Source organism: Pseudorca crassidens, chromosome 11 (assembly GCF_039906515.1).
Source record: "Pseudorca crassidens isolate mPseCra1 chromosome 11, mPseCra1.hap1, whole genome shotgun sequence".
Classification (NCBI taxonomy): domain Eukaryota; kingdom Metazoa; phylum Chordata; class Mammalia; order Artiodactyla; family Delphinidae; genus Pseudorca; species Pseudorca crassidens.
The window spans coordinates 17,264,089-17,279,371 of record NC_090306.1 but is presented as its reverse complement, the minus strand read 5'-3'; the positions used below and the strand labels follow the sequence as shown (position 1 = coordinate 17,279,371).

The following is a 15,283-nucleotide window of genomic DNA, read 5'->3' as shown; positions in this document are numbered from 1 at the left end:
CAACGTAAAAATTCATCCCATAATCAAAGAAGTTATGGAAAACTTGCATTATTTATAAAGCATATGTGCACACAGAGCTTTAGTGGTCCAGTGTTCAGAGAAGAAATATCGAATAATCTTTTCCAAACTCTTCATAAGGGGCTGAGAAATCAGCCTTTTCTCTTCACATCCAACTTAAAACTAGACACTAGAAGTGTCTAGTTAGGGACATGACTGGGTCAGACTAGTGTGTTGTGCAACCCCAAAGACATGGTGCTTCTTCTGTATATTCGAATGGTTGTTTGGGGTTCTTCAGAGCACATTGTAGTAATAAAGTGACTCAGAACCATAATATTATATAATTGTGTAATAAAGAATGAATCATATTTCTTTAGTTTGATCTACCTGGTAGACCCCCTCCCCCATTAGCAGTTTATGGAGAAATTGTTTACAGTTTATCTAAGATATTGGATTATAGACCAGTGGTTCCCAACCAGGTGTGATTTTGTCCCTAGTGGACATTGGGCAATGTCTAGAGACATTTTTGGTTGTCATTCTAGGGGAATTGGGCTGCTACCGATCTAGTTAGTGGAGGCCAGAAATGCTCCTAGACATCCTACAACGCACAGGACCGCCTCCCCACAACAAAGAATTATCTGGCTCCACATGTCAGTTGTGCTGAGGAAACCTTGCCCTAGACCTACACATGTCCTTTAATATCATTTAGTTCTTATCATTGTAAGTTCCATTGTGGCTTAATCTACTGTTTACATACACAGGCATCTCTTAAGAATGAGTAAAAACTATTTACAGGCATTTTTAGAATAGACTCTATTTTAAACTCCAATTAAGAGATGGAGATGCTTGGATGTGAAATTTGAGCTGGAAACAGCAGAACTATAAATCCTATTTTTGGTATCCTTGGTGAAAGAAGGAGGCTGAGAAATGTTGAGGGTACAGTTTATTCCTGTTGGAGTGGTAGACATGAAACTGTTTAGTGCTTACCCAGTAGAGAGCTCGGTAATAGCTGTTCCCTGCAGTTTGCTTCATGATGGGTCCCTGTTGTTCCCTGAAGTCAGATGCTAGGTGGTGTGTACCCTGCCACCATCACCTGCCATGTTGGATGGATGCAGGCTTTGAGAAGCAGGTTTTACTGGATTAACTTATATTGTATGACATGTACGGCTATAATGAAGTTATTTGGGTTTTGTTTTTACCTTGTTTCACTAGCATTAAAACAGAGAGAAAGAATGAGAGAATGTGACAGAAAAAGCATGAGATTTTATTTTCATATCTCTAGAATGTTCTTAAAATCTAGTCTTCTCTAGTATTACTTAAGATTAGCTCCACTTGGGCCAAATTGACTCCCAATATTATCACTAATAATCATTATCATTTTGTTAGTGGATAAATAAATGATATGGGAATTAGGAAAGTATTTTACACAGTCTACTTATTTATTGAGTTTCTAAGCAAGATATATATATATGGGTATATATATATATATATATATATATATATATATATATATCTTAAGCAAATTTATACCATTTATATCCTATCTAATTTCATAAAAGTTGTGAATTATTTTATATAACATACTATAATAAAGCCTGAAAAATAAAGATATCAAGAAGGAAAATAAGGTTTAAATAATAATCTGAGCAGTTAATAGGTAGAAATCCATGCATTGGAGTCTTGCATGTTTATAACACATGGGTCCCAAATTCCACTCTGAGCTTCATGAAAGCTAGTCAAAGAGGGAAACGAGATAAAAAGCACACATATACTTAATAAAGTTTAAGGTTTTTTTTTAAAGAAATAAGAAAGAAATATCTCCCATGGATCCTAATTTTAAAAAAGCTAAGAAAAGGTTATATCTTAAAGTCAGAGCCAATAGAATGAAGATGTGAGAAAGGATTTAAGAAAATTCTAAGTATTTATAGAATCACTATAATTTAAAAATCATCTCTTTATGAATACTTGCCTTAATAGACAATAATCCCATCTCTTCATGGCAGAAAAGACTGAAATTTTCTTCAAAAAATATTTGGGTTTGTCTGACACACACACAAATTAAAAACTAACCCCTTAAGAGATTAGATAAGCTAACAGAAGTTTTATTTTTCTTTATTTACGAGAACTACTTAATTTTTTTCCATGGTATCCTTAATATCTGATAAAACGTATTTTCAAATCAGGAATGTTCAGAGAATACTGACCCTTTTAAAAGAGTTATTTGCAATGAATTTTCATCCTGGAAAAAAAAATTGTGCCTAGTCCAATAAGGAAAGGCATATAAACGTTATTAGAATAAAGCTAATTTAGAAATTACCAATATTGATAGGTTGATGGTGTGTAAATGCAAAGAAGTACTTTACCGCAGCAGACTGGATTGTTTGCCGAATTTTTAAAGCTCAAAACAAAATAAAGCAAAGCAATAAACTAAATGTTACGGTAAAGCACCAAGTGCCTTGCTGTCATTCTTTCATCACTGCACGTATCTCTGGTTGCATGAATTTTATTTTTAAATGTGTCCTCATAGATGGCAAGACCAAAGTCCTATAGAGTACTCTGTCCTGGTGCAGCAAGAAATATTTACTTTGGGCGGGAGAGAAGGCGCTGTTGCTCATCCAGGATAGACCTACATGGGTAGAACTTGGTACACAAAGACATTTATACATAGATGCCTCCTTGGCAATTACTATGTTTGACCTAGTCTGACATGCAGTAGCCCCAGAAGAGAAAGGAGAGAGAGATGAGGGAGGGACTGAAAAATTCTCCAAACTTGTCAGAATGCCAGGGTTCTTGCCCCTGCATCTGGGTGTGCTCTGCATTTGTTGAAAAGCAAATGTCCTGCCTGACTGAAGTTGTCCTTTCCTAATTGTCATGATAAATAATAATTCCTACTGACATCTTAGGAACTAGGACTAAATAAAACTCTTTACCTGATGGACCGTTCCAATGAGGGAGTCCAGAATGTGTAATAATTGTGGTAATCATGTGAGACATAGCCATCATTTATCTTTGGTTTCCCTTTCTTTTTCTTCCACCTTGCCCATGCCATCAGCCATTCTGTCAGACCCCATCTGTCATGATGTTCTATTTGCTAATGTCTTGGTGCTAATTTGCTAATTGGCTTTATAACAGTGGCTGAGTTACTCTAGGACTGGCGAATTGAGGAGTTACTCCTTTTCATGTGATGTTGCCTGACATGAAGGGGTGATAACGTGAGTCAGCTTTCCTGGATCAGACATGATATATAGCATATTTGCACCCACATCTAGCTCCCCTTCTTCCAAATATTGTTCCTGATTTAAGCTTGCAAAAGTCACTCTTTCCCATTCCGTAAGGTACCAACCATGAACTTGGAAGTTGCTAGAATACCAAGTTTAACTTTTACTCTTGAAGGAAAATACACACAAAACCCTGCATGTGGAAGTGAAATTGGATGCCATTGTCCAGAAGGGGATTTTCCATTTGACCTCCTCGCTTTCTCGCTTGCCTTCATCACTGTTCACTGCCACATCGAATGGTGGACGATGAGTCTACAGACATGGAACCGGTGATTTTCATGTAATCAGATAAGATCTGATGTTGGAATTCGGAGCCAACTCGATTTATTTATTTATTTAGGAAGAGAAGAAAATAACCTTCCTCAGTTGAATTTGATTAAACATATCGTTAAGTGAAAAGTTTGGAGAGGTGGTCTCTAGAAGTTAAGGGCTACATTACTCATGGAAAATGAAAGAGAATAATTTTTTAATTTGTTCGTGGGAAATGACTACCTACAAATGGATCTATATCTACCTTTTCTTTCTTCCTCTGAAACTAGTATATGTGATTTAACTTTTACTCTTAAAGGAAAATATATCTAAATCCTGCAAGGGGAGGACTTCAGAAGTGAAGATCCTCCACATGCTGTTTTGCCTTTTGCATGACGTTACTACATGAATTAACCCTTCTTTCTGATAGAAGTCTTTAATTTCTTGCCCTCCTCATTCCATGATCCTCCATTTTATTTTATTTTTAAAGATTTTTTTGATGTGGACCATTTTTAAAGTCTTTATTGAATTTGTTACAGTATTGCTTCTGTTTTATGTTTTGGTGTTTTGGCCACAAGGCATGTGGGATCTTAGCTCCCCGACCAGGGATCGAACCCTCACCCACTGCATTGGAAGGTGAAGTCTTAACTACTGGACCACCAGGGAATTCCCATGATCCTCCATTTTTAAAAAAGGTCTTTCCTATCTCATAAACAATGGGAGCATTTCTCCTTTTAAAAGAAGAATCTACCCACACTTAACCTCCTTGTTCTCGTCATGACTGCCTAAATGCTCAATTGTCATAATTTGTTCTCCATCATGCTTAACTTCTCCATAGCTTTTGAAACTGTTCACCATGGATGACTCCCTGAAACCAACTCCTTTCTTGGTTTCCATGATACTTTTACTTATTCATTTGTTTAAAATGTGTATTGGACACCTGTAACATGCATATCATTGTATTCATTGTTGGGGGTAGATAACTGAACAAGGGAAACCAGCCCCCTATTCTCATGAAGCGGAGTGCTCAGCAGGAAAGGCCATGAGGAAGTAAGAAAGTAGTTTCAAAATTATTTGGTTAAATTTTTTAAATATCAGGAAGAAAAAGTACAGGGTTTTATAAGACCAAATCATAGGTGACCTGAGTTGAGTTTGTGGGATCAACAAGGTTTTTTTAGGGGGGAGGCATACATGAATGATCCTTGAACTTACATTTTAAGAATAAGCCAAAATTAATGAGTTAAACCGTAAGGAGCTGCAGTACGAGTGGGGATGGAAGGTGAGGAAGAATATACAGTCTACTGTAGGATCCCCTTCCTTTATTTATATCTTTGACTTCAGTTTTCTCTCTAAGTACTAATGACACACCAGTGTACATTTCTGGCCAAGAAGCTTCTTCTGAAAACCTAATAGCTCCTCCAAAAAGCCTTATACAAGCTCCAAATTGAACACATCCAAACTGAGCTCATGTTTTCAAAACCTGCTTCTCCGCCTGTATCCTGGAAGGGTTGTGTTCTCACCCCCTGAAATCAGTTGGTAGGAGCCCAAGTCAGGGGTCAAGGATTCAACCTAGATTCTTCTTTCTCTATCGCCTGCAAAATCCAGCCAATCACTTTTCTTATGTCTGTTCTTCCATTTTTGTATCTATTTTAATTTTCCTGGTTCAGGTACTTAATCGCATTTGTGAACTACTCACTGTGAACTACTCACTCCCTCACCTTTCTTTACACTGTTGTGAGATTTACCTTTTGACATGAAAATCTAATTACTTTCTTCTTGCTTATAATTCTTTTCTTGACTGGCCAAAGCGTAGAAGAAATATTCTAGACACCTTTGCATAAAAGGGCCTTTCCCAATGTGGTCCCTATCTAACTTCTTAAATTCTCATCCTGCCATTCCACCCACCCTTTCCATTGTGTTCCAGTAACACTGGACTGCAGGTAGTTTTCAAATACACATACCTCCTCTGTAATGCCCTCTCCCAGGTTGGTGGCCTCACTCTTTTTTTCTGGTGTCAACTCTGATGTGTCTTTGACAAAATCTTCTCTAATTTCCCAGGTGGACTGAAATGTACCTTTTCTTCTGGTCCCTCTGCAGTTTGTTCAAATAAATAATGTGGGCTGGTCTCCTTCCTAGACTGAGACACCCTCAAGCCAAGCATGTTGTCTTTTGCTTTTCATCTACTTCATATCTAACCCAGACCTGGGCTCTTTCCATTTCTCTTTGTAGACACACAGGACTCTTCTCCTCTCTCTCTGTCTCTCTCTCTGTCTCTCTGTCTCTCTCTCTCTCTTTCTCTCTCTCTTTCCATCTCCATCCCTATTATCTTTCTAATCTCAGCCCACAGCCCCTTTCAACTACCACTCTCTCACCTTCTTTTTGTAGATAAAAAGGCCTTTCCTGGGACTTCCCTGGTGGTCCAGTGGGTAAGACTCCACGCTCCCAATGCAGTGGGCCCAGGTTCAATCCCTGGTTGGGGAACTAGTTCCCGCACGCATGCAGCAACTAAGAATCTGCATGCCCCAACTAAGACCTGGTGCAGCTAAAATAAATAAATATTTTAAATAAATTAATAAAAGTCTTTCCTCTTTCCCTCCAGTTCCTTTTATTCTCCTCTCGCCTCAGTCTACTGCAGTCTCATGTCTACCTCTGCCACTCCACTGAAACTATTCTTATCCAGTCCATCAGTGCCATCCTAGTTATTAAATTCACTGTGCACTTTAAAAAAAAGTATTTATTTTTTATTGGAGTATAATTGCTTTACAATGTTGTGTTAGTTTCTGCTGTACAACAAAGTGAATCAGCTATATGTACACCTATATCCCCTCCCTCTTGGACCTCCTTCCCATCCCCACCATCCCACCCATCTAGGTCGTCACAGAGCACCAAAGCTGAGCTGCCTGTGCTATACAGCAGGTTCCCACTAGCTATCTATTTTACGCACGGTAGTGTATGTGTGTCATTCCTAGTCTCCCAATTCGTCCCACCCTCCCCTTCCCCCTTTGACCTCCTGTCCACTTGACGTTGTTGCCCATACCTTTCTTCTTCAAAAGGTTTCCTTGCTTAGTTTCCAGTGAAACTCACAGTCAAGTTTTCCTCTTAGAACTCTTGCCTGCTCCTCTCAATCCCCTCTGCAGATGTCTCTTCCTTGGCCATTTGTTAAATAGTGATGTTTTTCAAGGTTCCGTCTTTGTCCCCTTCTTTTCTGCCTCTATATATACTTGCTGGGCCATCACATAGCTTCCCATGATATTAGTTTCCTCTATCTGCTCCTGCTTCTTTGTTCACTTCGTTGTGATAGCATTGTTGAAGTCATTTATTGGCTTTTCACTAGTAAAGGAAGGAATCCAAAGTCCTTGGGATCTAAGGCATATATTATGAGGGAAAATCATCCCAAAGGCTTCATTTGTTTACCAGATCTCTCTCCTGAGCTTCAAATTCTGCTTTCTGGCCATGGTCATTCTGACATCCCTTAGGTATCTCAAACTGAATGTGTCTGATTCTAAATTTTATATCTTCCCTCACCATATACGTTTCCTCATCTGTGTCCCCTGTCTGTCACTCCTTCCTCCCTTCCATCCCTTCCCATCTTGTCAATCACACAATCCTAGATATCTTTGAATGAACGTGTCCACTTCTCTTCATTCATTCACCATCACCCAGAGTCAGGGCACTGCGTTCTCATCTCCAGTATCTGACAGCCTTCAGGGCTCTCTGTATTACCTCCCATCTTGCTCCCTCCCATTTATTTGTTACTTTCTGCAACTGGAGTGATATTTCTAAACTGAACGTGTTATCTCTTTCTTGTTTAAATCCTTTTAGTGTTTTCTGTGGCTCTGTGGAAAAGTTCAAACTCTGTAAAACGGTTTATGAGCCCCTTCTCTATGGCTGTTCACCACTTGTTTTTAAAATTCATACTTTTCTTCTCTCACCATTGACACCCACATTTCAGAAATGGTAAATTTATATCAGCTCCTTGTATGACCAGGATACTTTAAGGTCATCCAATATGTATTTTGTTTGGTCTGAAATATTCTTCACCTTTTCTCCATCTAGCCCACTTTTATCCCTCTGGTATCAACTCCTCTATTTACTCTGGTTTGCCAAAGGTGGATTGGGTGTCCTTCGTCTGTGCTCTAATATCACCTTTTGCTTCACCTATCATGGTGTTTATTCCCTTGTCACACTCCCATCAAACAGAAAGCAACATGAAAGAAGGAATGACTTTTCTTTGTTTACTGTATCTCTAGTATTTTGGCACTAGGGGGTGATCAATAAATATTTTTCAATTGATACTAAATACATATAGTTGGAGTTAATCAATAGTAATTGAAAAAAATTGGTGACTTCCAAATTCATATCTCCAGTTCGGGCTGACATTTTCAAGTGTCTGATGGGCATTTCCACCTGGATGGCCAATAGGAAAATTAATTCATTAATTTCTGCCATACACCTGCTCTTCCTCATCTGTTTGCTCTCTTCCTCAGATTAAATAAAACCACTGAGTTCATTTATTGGTTTTTTTACCACTAAAAAAAATAAAATAAAATCCAAATTTTTTGGCATCTAAAGCATATTGTGTGGAAAATATCACTTGGGAAATTGTGCATTTCATTATTTTTATGAGCAACTTAAATCAGAGAATAATCATTATTGAGAGGGAAGTTTCAGTCTGAGATTGTTTTTCCATACCTCTATTAACCACCCCATGATGTCATCAGAAACGTGCAGTTGTGAAAATCTTATCATTAGAAACACTAAGCCAAACATCACCAAGTAATGATGTACTTAGGTACATTTTCTCCACAAAAGCATATGATGCTTTCCAAAGTGAAATAGGATCCATTCTTGGAGTTCTTGTAGACTTTAATTATGTGTGTGGTTTTTGAATTCAGAATGATGGAGTTCAACTAAAATATTAAAATTTAGAATAATAAAAAAATAGGTCCTCGGGTGTTTTTTCCCCAATGAAATAGATATAACTAAATTTAATTAGCCGAACACCTTGTTTTACATAAATAATATCAATCAGTAATTAATTATACCAAAATGTTACAGTGTGACCATGCATTGTGCATGTCTGTCTTTCTTACCAGTTCCTTAAGGGCCAGGCTGTGTCTAAACCCTTCAAGTTTAGAGAGCAAAAAGTATTTCTTGTTATGCCTTAGGGTAACTGATTAGGAATTTAGATAGATTAAATTCAAATATTAAAGGTAGGGAGCTCTTGGAAACATCAAATTATTGTGTAAACTAGGAAACTGTTCTGCAAAGTTTACCTAAATCTACACAGGTAGTTGGAGCAGAGTTGGGGCTAGAACATGTCCATTGTATGAACCCAAATTATATATGAAAGAGAACAGCGCTGTCCTTCTTTTGGAAGCTTACTAAGTAATTATTTCTTCACTGATGAAGATGTGAAAGAAGACGGTCATTTATCTGGTTTGTCTTTGGGACTAATATCAAAAACTATTTGGGAAATGTAGCTATTTTATATGTTCAATGTTTATCTTTTACCTGATATGTACACTCATTCATTCTATATTTATATTTCATAATTAATGAACATTGTTTGCCACACTTGCAGTGTAAATGAATCTGAACCTTCTTTTGAAGCAACCAGAAGGTATTATTTCTATTTTTATCTGCGTAACTTCCTTCCTCAGACTTTACCTGATATTCCATCTCTTACTCCTAGTCATTTTATTCATTCTGATAATGTACAAAGTCATTTATTAAAATGCGCTAGCAATATTTCCAGTAGCAGTAGTTCCCAACATGTGGAGGCTGCTAAAAGAATTAATTTGCCAAACAAAATGGCCCATTGTGTCAACTGTTACCTTCTCCATGAGTCACATGGGTCTCAACTTTGGCTGAAACTCAAATGTTAGCGAATTGGATTTGGGATTTCATAAGATAAAATTGCATAAGAATTAATATGTATATTGTTTATGAGTTAAAATGTGATGGGATCTGCTTCTAAGCTGGAGCTGGAGAGTCAAGTGCTTCATCCATTAAAAACAAAAAAAAACCTTAAAGGACCCGGGGCAGGGAGGGGGAAACAGACATGCCAGAGGTTGGGAACCACTGTTTTACCACACAGATGGTTTTCTAAGAGACTGCTAGCATACTATATATTATCATGCCTTCTAAACTCCTAAGACATAATGTTTCAGGATGATCACTGAGCATTTCTAACTACTTTTTTTCTTAACTTTATTCTTTTCTAACCTTAATTCCTTAATTAGTACTTACAGACCATAAACTAACTGTGGAAGTGTGAATTTTAAGCTGACCCCTTCCCTACCCCAATCTCATCATCTTCTGTATCTTCAACTCACATGCATTTTCCTAATTATTGCAAATTAAAATCTGATGTATAGACATCTGGTAGAATTTGCAAGCCAAAAAAATGGGGGACAGGGAGGAGGCTATCATTTTTTAAAAATAAACTATTTCAATATGTATTGAAATATGTAGTTTCGTTATTGAAATGGACTCCTCAAGATCACTCTTTGTTTTGAAATATTTATATTATCTATTAATATTATCTATTATTTTAAAATATGTTCATGCAGTTAAGCCACAAACACATACTATAATTACAGTATTAATTCACATCTTTTAAAAGATATTCATATAAAATTCAGAGTTATGTAAAATGCTTTTAATATAAAGTGAAATATCTGTGGCTATTAGAGTTAATTGCTATTTATCTTTAAATTATTTTTAAAATTATAGTCATTTTAAAAAATAACATTTTAATTAATAGTTCATACCATAAAATACTTCTTTAGCATACCAAAATAAAATTTGCACCTTGTGTGTTGTTTTAATTAAGTTCTCATCCCTTTAATTTAGTGGACTATTTAACCATTAATTAATAAGGTTGATGGTTGTTAAAATGTTCTCTTTTAGAAGTTCCCCATTTCTGTCTTTGAGATATTTTATCAACTTTCATTTTTCTTTGTTGTACTAAAATAAAGATTCAGCACAGCACCCTTGCTGTGTTTTGTTTTTCTTTTCCATTTTCCAGTAGGAACAGTTATTCTGTGGCTTACGCAGCTCAAAAGCCTTGGCTATTAAATGCTACAGTGGAAGAAAATATTACCTTTGGAAGTCCTTTCAACAAACAGAGGTAATTTTGAATGTATAAAATTTAGAACTCAAATGAGCAGCTATTTCTAATCCCTATCTTTGGTTCACGGTTTCTGGAGCCTTTTTGTTTTAAATTTTTATGGGATTATAGTTGATTTACAATGTTGTGTTAGTTTCACGTGTACAGCAAAGTGAACCAGTTATACATATACATATATCCACTGTTTTTTAGATTCTTTTCCCACATAGGCCATTACAGAGTATTGAGTAGAGTTCCCTGTGCTATAGAGCAGGTTCTTATTAGTTATCTATTTTACATATAGTAGAGTGTATATGTCAATCCCAGTCTCCCAATTTATCCCCCCACCCTTATCCCCTGGTTCTGGAGTCTTTGTATCGGGACTTCCTTTCTTCTCTGTTTGCCCCTGCATCCGTCCTCATCACCTGGTCTATTAAGTCAACTCTTGTAAGAGAAGCCTCGTTGGAAGTTTCAGCCCATCCTATACAATTATTGAGAAGAATTTGTACACCAGAAATAAACAGCCGAAACCGAAGTGTGTGTGTATGTGTGGGGAGGAGGCGGGCATGGTGCTGAGGTTGTTGGTAAACAGAAGAAAAATCTCAGTAAGGAGCAAAAGAAGGGTTAACCGTGGACAGAAGAAAAGGAATACGGGATCTGAGGGGTCTGGTTACTCGGAGCAGCCAGAATACGTCCTCTTTCAATCATCTTTTAAACACCCGCTCGAGTGTACAAAGGCAAGATCCTTTCCTTAAGCCACCTGCATGAGGGGTAGGGAGTGTCCTAAGACCCTGAGCTGGGTTCTGAAAGGTAAGGAAAATTAGGTCTGGGGAGAGGCATGAGGAAGGGGGAAGGGAGAGGAAAGTGTGGGAGGAAAAACTCAAATTACTTGGGATTGTTTGGGGCCTGGGAACAAACCAAACAGAAAGGGATCTGTGTGTATTGATGGCAGCAAACTAGATTGTAAAGGAAGGCTGAGATGAGACAGTCAAGTGCCTTAAAAGCCAGCCGGATATAAATCTGACATTCTCGGGAGGCACAGCAAGTGTTAGAAAGGGGACTGACAAAGTGAATGTGCTCTGGCAGCGTCATAAGAGATTTATGTGGGATGAATCTGTATTAGGAGCAAAAAGACATTTAGAAGTTTGATGGGATAATGACCCAGGCATGCTGTGTTTGTTGCCTGCACTTGGCAGTGACTGTAGAAATGGAAGAAGAAGAGATGGTTGACAGAAAAGCATTCTAGAATAAGAATGGACAAAATAAGAGCAGGGGGAAGAAAAGGGAAGAATCAAGAATGACTTGAATATTTTAAGACCAGGTGTTTGAGAAAATGAAACCATTGATATTTTCCCTAGCACTCCCAGTGCCCATGCTTCCCTGTATTTCCAGTCTGTCCAATTTCCAGATCCAGCCTTAGGTCAACTTGAGTACATCAGTCCTCATCTTCTTCCGTTTTCTCCTCCCTTCAGCATCATGATTGTGGACACAGATTCCCCACCTGTAACCCATGCTTTAGCCCCAGTGAGCCTCCTCTTATCCCTCACATGCACCGTGAACTTGTTCACCTTCGTGCAGTTCCTTAAGCCTCCCTTCCCTCATTTTCATTCCTGGCAAATTACAGCTCATCTTTCTGGATACACCTTACAACTCGCCCGCTCTCAAAGACGTCACTAATTTCTCAGAGCAGTCAGTCATGTCTTCCTGTGTATTCTAGGAGCACTTTATACCTACCCATCTATATTCAGTACCTAACAAGGTACATTTTTATTATATGTTTCTATGTCAATATTCTGCTCCATTTAATAGTATTTTTTAAAAAATTTAACCACTTTTTTCACTGAAGTATAATTTACAATGTTTTGTTAGTTTCAGGTATACAGCAAAGTGATTTAGTTGTACTTATTTATATCTATTCTTTTTCAGATTCTTTTCCATTATACGTTATTACAAGACATTGAATATAGTTCCCTCTGCTATACAGTAGATGCTTGTTAATAGTTTTATAAAAGTGGGAACAAATATCTATTTATCTTTGTATCTACAAGCCTAGTGTAGAGGCTAGTATATACTAAATTGTTCAATAAGTGTTTTATTTCAGCTTCCAAGGCATTGGACCTGGGACTTAGTTTATGGGCAGTATGTTAATAGTGATCTAAAAACTCAAAATATTTTCTCCCAAAGGTACAAAGCTGTCACAGATGCCTGTTCTCTTCAGCCGGATATTGACTTACTACCATTCGGAGACCAAACTGAAATCGGAGAGAGGGTAAGCTATGTGTAGTTTAATTAGACAATGAACACAAATCTAGAAAAGTCTTCTGGTTGTCTTTAACTTTTTGTGGAGCATGAGGAAATCTGAGAGCTCTGGAATTATGTGTTTCCCTAGTGACAAGTTCTGGGAACATGAGCACAGGAGTTCTTAATGCCACGTCTCTTAGGTATTTGTTGACTAACCAGCATACACTTCACATTTTGCTAGCTGCTTGAGCGTTCTCAAGGGAAGGGAAGCAGTCCCTGACTTTGATCAAATGTATTTTTACTTACTTGGAGTTTACTTTAAATTGGTTTGGAAACTGAGATTGCTTCCGACAACTTCTTCCACTCTTGTCAACATCCATTTATTCCTGTTAAAGGGTTCTTTTTTCTTTGTGTAAACAGGTTTTACGTTGGCATCATACCGTTCTATGACTAGCTGAAAAATATTTATACCTGTATGTAATCATTTATAACAATGCTGGCTAAAATTTTTGACTCTTATAGGTGGCAATTACTGGGCAACAGGCTTTATGTGTATTATTTACTTCTACAGCAAATCTGTTATATGGGTGTTTTGTTATCAGTGTATTGCAGCCAAGAAGACCAAGGCTGAGAAAGGTTAAGGAACTTGCCCAGTCAGAGTCATTGGTGCAGGTGGGATTGGTCCAACTCTGTAGTCTGTGTTATTCATGGCTGTTCTTTATTGTAACCTAGTAGAGTGCTTAAGACATGACCTGGACTTCTTTGAGTCTTCATTTCCCCGTGGGGAATAATGCCTACACTGGGGAAATTGCTCTGACGAATAATAGAAATAAGGAATGGAAAGCCATTCACATCAGCCTGGTGCATACTAAATGCTCAATAAATATTAGTTTTTCAAATTTTTATAATCAGTACTTGATTGTAAAAGCATATTGCTGTGTAGTTCTGTTGAAAAAACTTGTAATATCGAGTTTAAAAGGCATATGTTCAGTATACTACAGACACAATGCATGAAACTAGAAACAATTTGGGGATTACTTGCATCTTCAGCACTCACCTTGGTTTATGGTTATTAATGCTTTGGTACAGCAGAGTTCTCTATCAGAGTGAAAAGAGGATTAATGTTGTCAGTCAGAAATTACCTTAATATAATTCAAGTATTGACCACTAAACAGCTTGCATTTTATCTTACTAATGTTATCACAGTTTAATTAATAAATGACCATTAATTTAAGATTCTTTTAGAGAAGTTTGTATTTTAAAGGGAATTTTTTAATCAACAGATCATCTACTAATATAAAAGGTGGATGTTTATGGATATTTCTTCTCTAGGGCATCAACTTGAGTGGGGGTCAGAGGCAAAGAATCTGTGTGGCCCGAGCTCTCTATCAAAATACCAACATTGTCTTCTTGGTAAGCATATGGGCTTTTTGTTTCTTTCTATTTCATTTTTCCCTCTGGACAAATGAGTCCTTAAAGAGACAAGTAACTCAAGGAAAGACGGTTTAACTTGTGAAATTACAGAGAATTAAAGGGAGACAAATCCTCCGAGTACAAATCAAATCAACATCAAGATGAGAGTTGGGGGATCCAGAGGGACTGAGGTGCCCAAATCGTTACTTATATGAGTTTTTAACTCATGAGGATCATTAATGAAAGAGAATGGATGGTGCTGGATGAACTGGACAGGATCATAGGTCTTCTCATTTATATTTGCTAGCAAAAAAAGAGGGGCTGGAAAATATACTCTTGGTGGGCATAGGGGTTAGTAAGTATGCAGCTCAGGCTGTGGATAAGATATATCTGTGAAGCTTCCTGAAAGTGTTCTTAGAAATCTTGATACTAGCCTAGACCTACTGAATCATAATCTATAAAGGCAGAGTTTAGAATCTGTATCTTAAAAAAGCTCCATAGATGATTGTCTTGTATTTATATCCTGGGTTGATAACTTGCTTCTCCTGTGGATCCACAAATAAAATTTGATGATTATGTTGATTATGAATTTGCTCTAGTTTGGTTTCTCCAGAAGGATGTAACCAAAATAACTTAGCTTACAAATAGACAGTGTATATTAGAGACCAGCAGCCTATGTAAATACCTCCTTCCCCTGCTTTCTCCTTCTGTGCAGTTATTAACCATTTATAAACCTGGTTCTCCAACCTCCTTTAGAGTTTTCACTCCATCTAAAATCGAATATCTTCAAATTTTGTGGAGTTTTCCACTAAATTTGGATCCATTACTGGGGATGGGAGTAGAATTTGGACATAGTGGTGGAAGTGCACTTCAGGTTAATGTCCCTAAGAATACCTGTCCCCCAAATGTTCCAGAAAACACCACCATAAAAGCTATACCAGTATCTAGCAGCAACCTACGTAATTATAAATCCTTTTCATAATGGGTGGAC

General features: G+C 37.4%; 1 protein-coding gene across 10 annotated transcripts in view; it reads left to right on the top strand.

Moving 5' to 3' along the window:
- The window catches only part of ABCC9 (ATP binding cassette subfamily C member 9), a 149,437-nt gene that overhangs the window by 64,675 nt on the left and 69,479 nt on the right, over positions 1-15,283 (top strand). For 9 of the 10 annotated variants that reach the window (XM_067695875.1, XM_067695881.1, XM_067695874.1 and 6 more), the window contains 4 exons: positions 9,109-9,147; positions 10,558-10,659; positions 12,823-12,907; positions 14,212-14,292. In XM_067695875.1, coding sequence (XP_067551976.1) covers positions 9,109-9,147; positions 10,558-10,659; positions 12,823-12,907; positions 14,212-14,292 — 307 coding nt within the window. The remainder of the gene's footprint in view (positions 1-9,108; positions 9,148-10,557; positions 10,660-12,822; positions 12,908-14,211; positions 14,293-15,283) is intronic. The other variant, XM_067695883.1, reaches the window with a different exon arrangement.